This window comes from Patiria miniata, unplaced genomic scaffold (assembly GCF_015706575.1).
Source record: "Patiria miniata isolate m_02_andy unplaced genomic scaffold, ASM1570657v1 HiC_scaffold_18, whole genome shotgun sequence".
Taxonomy (NCBI): Eukaryota; Metazoa; Echinodermata; class Asteroidea; order Valvatida; family Asterinidae; genus Patiria; species Patiria miniata.
The window spans coordinates 5,684,008-5,692,472 of NW_024037056.1; the positions used below are offsets into that span (position 1 = coordinate 5,684,008).

The following is an 8,465-nucleotide window of genomic DNA, read 5'->3' on the forward strand; positions in this document are numbered from 1 at the left end:
GGGGTCATCCTGTATAATAGTGGCTTGAAAGAATCTACTTTGCCTCGTTCATCAGATCTCCTCAAAACTGCCACCCCCTTTTCCCGTCTCTACCTCGCGTTTAATTTTACTGTCTACTGGCTATTTTGTGGTTGCATTTGACCTAAAAAAAGCTATTGCCGTTTTGAATTTCAAATCGTTCTCTGGATTTGTGCTTTACTATAAGGAAGTAATTGCACTTTGTCAAATCCTTCTTGTTGCTTTCCAGAAACTGATTGCTCTGTATATCTCATCGGAATTCAAATACTACTGTCTACTGAAAATCATGGACAACACATCAGCTTCAGTGGACGTCATTGCATCAACTGCATCGTCAACCACTTCTGCTGTCGATCAACAAACTCCCAATGCCGTCCACACGTTCTCGGTCGTGGCCAACTTGATCCTCGGCATCATCGGTCTGATGGGTAACACCATCGTCGTGCTGACAGTGCGCAAGACAAGATCTTTCCACGACATCACCCACTATCTGATCGTGAGTTTGGCCATGTCTGATTTCCTCTGCTGCTTGTTCTTCATTTTCAGCATCTTATTCGTTATCGAGGGCCGCCCGATTCAAGTGGACATCCCGCAGAGCTTCTTCGGCGAGATTTTCTGCAGGTTGTTCTGGAGTCTGCATCTGTTCTGGTCCTCGTTTTTCGCATCTGCATTCAATTTAGTGGTGGTGACTTTCGAGAGGTATTTCGCCATCGTGCACCCAATGACCTATGCTCGATCCTTCACCGAGAAACGGGGCCTGATGCTGGCCGTCTCGGCCTGGTCCCTTGGATTTCTCCTAGAGATTGAGTTCCCGATCAGGTTCTTCGTGAACGACTCCGGAGAGTGCGACTTCCCAGGTCTTGGTCCGGTCTGGTTCGCCAAGTTGATGTTCCTGAAGTCCTTCGTCGTCAGCTTTGTGGCTCCCCTGATATTCCTGGTCTGGGCTTACTACAAGATCCTCAAGACCATCCGTCAGGGGGCGGCAAACCCGGAGCGCCAGGGGGAGATGAGGGCTGAGCTGCGCGTGGCGAGCCGGCGAGTTGTCCAATGCCTCCTCATCATCACCACGCTCTTTATCCTCTTCCTGCTCCCTTCAGAGCTGGGCAACGTCTTGTTGTTCTTCGATGTGCCCGTGGACGCGCGCTTGGGGTTCTGGGAGGTCTTCCGGACCCTGACCGTCATGAACTCGGTGGTGAATCCCATGATTTACGCCATCAAGATGAAGAAGTTCCGTCGAGCCATGAAGACCACGCTCTGTCCCTGCGTAAAGACGCAACTAATACAGCCAGAGGACACGACTGACACCAACGGCATTCGCGTGAACACAATTGCCTCTACAACTGCCCCCTGAGCTAGAAGAGTTGTAGTCATAAACGGCTGAATCAAACTAAACGGGGATCATTTGCCAGCCCCTATACTCCACCCCGTGTTTTTTTTTTAAATACTGACACTAAATTTTTCCCCACACCTTCAGACCTACATTAAAAATAACACGGTACGGAAACATAGGAAGATGTCTACATTGCGCGTGGTGGTATGATCATACAGGCTGAGATAAAATAAAAGTAACCTGGATTAACGATTTTTGTTTTTTTTCCCTTAAAAAGCAATTAAATTTGACACACCAACGAAGCATATAACGAGTATGTTCTTACACTCATTTGAAAAAGGGGAAAATAATTACTGAAATTGATCCATGCACTGAATCAATTTAATGATATAAATTGTATTTTTTTTTTATTGAATGGTAAACGGAAACGCAGTTCAGCCCCGGCTGCCATTTTGTTTTTAAATTGATGTGAAATATACCATTAGGCCTAATAATAAAAATTCAAGCACATTTTACTAAAAATTAATTTGTTTGTTACTACTGTCAGTGGAGCACTATTCGAAGCTATTGAGCTGAGTAAGAACCAGAGATCACACATATGCATTCAGATACATGCTGAGATTTTTTAGTAACGTTTGTCAGGACTGAAATATTATTTTTACTGCCAGATTTTGTGTTTTGAATAATCACGAGGAATGTTTGTTCTGAATTTCGGTCTGTTTTCCTGTGCACATTTTCGTTCATTCGTTATGGCATGAACACGCCCTTGTTTCGTTGTATTTTAATAGTACACGATCATTGGCGGACAGCGGAATTTTGTGATGATTGCATTAAAATTTAAAATAGACATAAAGTGAACATACACAGTAGGCAAATAACGTAGATTTGTCACAGTTACTGTAGTCAATAAAATGTGCTTTATCCATATGTTATTTTTCTAACATGGAGCAAGCCACATATATTTTTCTGATTATGTCATTTTATTTTTGACTCACCACGTATAAAAATGATATACCTACTAGGCCTATATTGTTATACCTCTGTCTTGAATAACATTAATTGGCCCAGAACGATCACGTGTTCAGTTTATAAAAAGTCATAGCACACGTGGGATCCCACAGGCCCATATCCCACAGGCTCTGTACGCACGGTACGCATACGGTGTGAAACGTTTGTATCGTTGGTACCCACGCTATTTTCACCATGCCTTCACACATGAGTGGGAGCAGCGAACTAGCAGACGATCAGCTGTTTCGAGCACGCGACATGCATATGAGCTGACGTTCGATTGCCATGCTTGCTGTGTTTACTGCTGTTTGTTTTCGTGATTTTTACATCAAAATCCAAAGATTCCAAGACAGAGGTGTAATAAAAATAATTGTTGACTGCTGTGATGTGGGAAATGGCGTTTTGAACACCCTTTGGACGCACCCTCGCGGCTTCGCCTCGGGCGCTATTGGCCACTCGGATGTTAAAGACGTCATATCCCACATCACAGCAGTCAACAATTGTTAAATGTAATGATATTATATATCACATGTTATGTGACTATCAATTAAACGGACAACCGACAGTCAACAAATTTCATTTATTAATAAGGGTGTTGCATGTTATATGGCACATTGATAGTTTCATGTTGCCACTTTAATTTACGCCAATCACATTTCAAGAGTTACAGTCGCAGTGCAGAAGAGAACTATTTGAGGAAAGTTGGCACCACGTGAGCACAATATCCAATTTGTAAACAAAAATGTAACATGGAATAATATCTGCAATGAACAGCTTGCCCCCACCCTTGCCCCTTGCCCCGCCCCTCCACTTTCAGCAATGTCCATGCCGTAGTACATGGGCACAGGTGCCGACTATTTTTTGTTAAAACTTCAAATCAACATTACCACTATTTCAGCAAGAATTCTGTTTCCGCAAAGAAATGGGACCTTAATTTTTTTTTTTCAAATATCAAATTTTACCACAATAAATTATTTGCATTTATAAAACATATTCTTGCTGCGCGCGTATAAAGTGCATGACATTCGATCCATCATGATGATAAAAGGCCATCCTTGCCGATGCACGATCTGCGATAAAACGTGAACTGCGATAAATCATTGTACCTCTATGTCAACAATCTCTCCGCGTAGTAATTTGTATTTCCTTGATTCTACTTGCGGGAAAAGCCCTGCAGTATGAACATTTCCGGATTTCCTTTATAAAAATGAGCCTTTATTTGCGATAAAGACGATGACAACCGACAGACTCTTATCCAGGAGCGTGATGTCCATCAATTTACGCACTTTGGTCCTTTAAACGCCGGCTCGATCTCTCTCAAATGATGCGGTGCTATGGAAACGAGGATATATCGTTGAAGACATTGAGTTGCAAGCACTGTTTGCTATTCCTACGTGATCACAATCACATACATGTACAAATGAGTTTCTTCATAATTCACGTGCGACCAATTTTGACAACACGTTGAACACTTGTTGTTGTACAGGGGGAGAAAAAAAAAGCGAAATCCAACTGTCGGGACTATTGTTTTAGTGAAGTTCTGCATGTAGCACTTTCAAAATCTAGGATAAAAAGCCCAATTCATAAGCTTTCTTTTAGTTCAAAAATCATTTAAATCACTTTTGTACTTTTCAAGTTACGGAATTTTAAACACAACTACCGTTTTAAAGTTCTGTCCACAGATCACAAATAAAAGGTGTGCGTTCTTTCAGCAAAATGAAAACAATTTACAGACATCCCTATGTGATTTGTTTTCGTTTTGCTGAAAGAACACTTACCTTCTTGTGAAACGGTGGTTGTGTCTAAAATTCCGTAACTTGAAAAGTACATTAGTGATTTGAATGATTCTTGTACTAAAAGAAATCTTTGGGCTTTCATAGCCTTGATTTTGAAAGTGCTACACGCAGAGCTTGACTAAAACAATGGTCCCGACATTTGGGTTTCGTTTTTTATTTATTTTTAACTCACCTTGTGTAATTATGATAACCTAGCGGGAAATATTGTACTTTCGCTCCCAGTGTAGTTTTGCTGGCTAGACGATCATGACTGTGATCTACAGCCGATCGACTCATCTATGGCCTTACGCACAAGTTAGCCATTGTTGTTGTGTATCCTGAATGTATGTGCATACAACTGGGTGACGCCATGATTTCATGTATCGAGTTGAAAGTGATGTTAGTCCAAAAATGACCGATTTGTTTCAATCATAACCCATGTGCAAAATGAAGAATGATTTGATCAGATGATAAAATGATTTAATAATTGAGATATTTGCATATTTTGTTTTAATTAATCAGACATATCTCGGAAAATAAGCAGAATCTGTGCTTTGACACTGGGTCATGTAAAGGTGTGATCAAAGGAGCGTTCGATTTTCCCAATTGAAATTCTTCATTGGATCACCTCAGAAGGCTATTTTTTAAATAGATCACACAAAGCATTTATTACAAATATTCTAGTCCACTCTCTGATTTTTCCTCGCAATAAACTGATTTTCTTAATATATTAAGGAAATCAGTTATGGTGAGGAAAAATAAGAAAATGGACTAGAATATTAGTATTGAATGCTTTGAGTGATTGTTTACAGAGAAGTAATATTTCGTGTACTGCAGCCGCAAAGCATGACTTTTTCGTTAGCTCAGAGCAGCCTAATTGTATAATGCCCATAATAAAAGACAAACAAACCATAAAACAGTATGGTTTTAAAATCTCCATTATTCCGTGCCCAATAGCAACGATTACGGCACAAAATGCTGACACCATCATTCGCTGACGTTAGCGTCCGAATACCAGCATGGCCTACCACGATTATTTCATTAAGTTAGAGCAGAATGTCATTAGGCCCAATGCCATATAATATTGACCAGAAAAACAACAACATAAAAACAGAAGAAAAAAAGGGAAAGAAAAACCATGTGTTGCATAAGCTCAATTGACGTTCGCGACTCAGTCACGGTCAAACTCCAAATTGAAATCTCTCGATACTAATTTAATTTTTGGATTAGCCATTACGTACAGCGCCAGAAAGAAATGCACATACCTAAAGGTTAGAGCAATTATCTTATGTGTAGTGAGTAAAAAAGTGACGAGCTAGAAAAACTATAGAAAACAAAGATGTGGCTCACTCTTTTTAATAAAAGCAGTAGGCCTAGCATGTCCTTGACTAGTAACACGTAAAAGTTCACGTAATTTGTAGACTGTAATCACAAGTTATCTTTATTGTTTTATGGAAATACCACAAAATTCAGCTGTTCACCACTGATATTTACCGATACGCACATAATATAATGAACCATGTTTTTTCCCTACCTCCATGAAAGAACGAAAACTTACAAAGACAGACACAAATTACCAACACAATCTAGGGAGGAAAAAGACATGATTTGTTCCTCAAACACAAAGCACAAAATCTGACAGTAAAAATAATGATTCAGTCTTGATTCAAAGTATTCAAATCTGATTTTTAATTAAATGGCAGTGTGTAATCTCTGGTTCTCACTCGACTGAACAGCTTCAAAACATTTATCATTCCATGGACAGCTATATACGAAAGCCCATTAGCGCCACTGCAAGTATATATGTTGCGGATTATTTAATTCGTTATTACGGATTATTAATTCGTTATTACGGATTACTAATTCGTTATAACGGATTATTAATTCGTTATTACGGATTATTTAATTCGTTATTACGGATTACTAATTCGTTATAACGGATTATTTAATTCGTTATTACGGATTATTAATTCGTTATTACGGATTACTAATTCGTTATAACGGATTATTAATTCGTTATTACGGATTATTTAATTCGTTATTACGGATTACTAATTCGTTATAACGGATTATTTAATTCGTTATTACGGATTATTAATTCGTTATTACGGATTACTAATTCGTTATTACGGATTATTAATTCGTTATTACGGATTACTAATTCGTTATTACGGATTATTTAATTCGTTATTACGGATTACTAATTCGTTATAACGGATTATTTAATTCGTTATTACGGATTATTAATTCGTTATTACGGATTACTAATTCGTTATAACGGATTACTAATTCGTTATTACGGATTATTTAATTCGTTATTACGGATTATTAATTCGTTATTACGAATTACTCATACGTTCTGAGTCATACTCGGCAAGTATGGCACAGGAGTGCAAACGTTGTATGCAAAGATAGCGCCGCCTAGCGGCCCTATATACACAGGCCCCTGGTCAAGTGCTCTCCACGTGTGAGAACATCAGACCTAATTCGTAATAACGAATTAATAATCCGTAATAACGAATTAATAATCCGTAATAACGAATTAAATAATCCGTTATAACGAATTAGTAATCCGTAATAACGAATTAAATAATCCGTTATAACGAATTAGTAATCCGTAATAACGAATTAATAATCCGTAATAACGAATTACACAATCTGTAACATATATACTTGCAGTGGCGCTAATGGGCTTTCGTAGCTATAAAAATTATTTACATGCATAATTTCTGTATAGCATGGATCAATGGACCGATCCAGTAAGCTCCGCCCAGTGCGCACTTGGGCAAATTAGCACGCGCTCCTCTCTAATGCCACGCTGCATTTTCCTTCCGCGCGCATCATACCCGCGTGCACGCATGTCGGACTTTAGTGCACGCACGTCGGACATAGATGACGGTTGTGATTGGTCAGAACACCATGGGGCGGTGCTTACTGGATCGGTCCATTTCAGCCATTCTTTTCACACGAGTGGAAGAACTTACTTACTCGTTTCGGTTTGATACGCACTCCATTGGTGTATCAAATTTAATTGCTCAGTTTTAAGGGGGAAAAGGCATCAATCCAAGTCACTTTCTCTTAGCCTCAACCTGTATTTGGCTACGTTCGGAGTATTGAGCCAGTGAAGGATCAAACAATTTCCTGAAAGTGGACGGGGTGTTATTACCGGTTTCGAAGTCTAGCGAATTTAATAAAAAATGACATGTTGCCGTTTTTTGGTCTATGTGGGAACACGTTTTGGGCTGAAACGAGAAGGCTATAGGTGCATATATAAAATAGGTATATAACTTGTCTGTTCTTGAATAGTACAGGGTATATTTCTTATGTGTCGTGTCACAATATTGTGTAGGTTTTAATTGTGTTATTTGTTTATTAGAAAATTAAAAAAAAAATGTAACAATGTCGGTTTAGAAAATTTAAAAACTCGGTGTCGATCTTAGTCCATTGTAATCTAAATCTGAAAAAACGTTAATAAAGTGTTAATTCTTATTGTGTGCAAAATATATATACAATTTTTTAATTGTAATCTTTTGTATCGTCGATCTTGCTAAATTTAATAGTCTATGCACCTGTTTCTGACTTCCCAGAGTCCTTTGCGAAAAGTGGAACTTTTTGTCACGTGACCAAACTTTCTTGGATACGACGACGCAAGCGCAGTAGAATGTATCCTCTAAATTAGTCTGGTTTCTTTGAACCGGATACTAATGTTAAGATAACAGATACGTTGAGGAACCATACGCGCAGACGTACGACGAAATTTTGTTCAAGTTCAATTTCACGCCTTTGCTTTCGTTTCAAACGTTTTTTTGGTCGCAAAAGTTCGAGACGGGTGGGTAAAAATACCTGCATGAAAATAAGAAGTAGGCCTAGCCTATTTCAAAATAGGCTAGTATGTATTTGAAAATATATGGACAGGCAATTAGCAATGTAGAAATTATCGGCTAGTTCAAATCTTTCAAATCCTTGTACTCTCTCTAGCATATTCTCAATTGATCATTTTGTTTTTGGGTGGGCGGGGGGGGGGGGGGGGGGCGACATTTGCCCACCCCACCCCCATTGACACCCCTGCAGACATCCATTTAGTCCGGGTGTCAAACCCCAATTTGGAGGTGGACCGTGAATTAGGCTCCGCACAAAATGTTTTTGCATTTTCTTGTCATTTGGACCTTGTATATTCCGACGGGTGCCACCTTGGCATCCTTGAGCATTTTTTTTAAAAACAATAATGCAAATCAGCTTCCGCCATAAGGAAAAATACAAGTTTTCTATATATCTCTACAGGATTTCGTCCAGGATTTCATCCAAACATATCAATCGAGGTGCCCAGACCATGT

At 39.1% G+C, this 8,465-nt stretch overlaps 1 protein-coding gene across 1 annotated transcript; it reads left to right on the forward strand.

Annotated features, from left to right (window-relative positions):
- Window positions 1-304: 304 nt before the first annotated feature.
- LOC119725046 (somatostatin receptor type 5-like) lies at window positions 305-1,369 on the forward strand. The gene has a single exon (XM_038196411.1). It carries the CDS (start codon window positions 305-307, stop codon window positions 1,367-1,369), a length of 1,065 nt encoding a protein of 354 aa, XP_038052339.1.
- The last annotated feature ends 7,096 nt before the right edge of the window (window positions 1,370-8,465 follow it).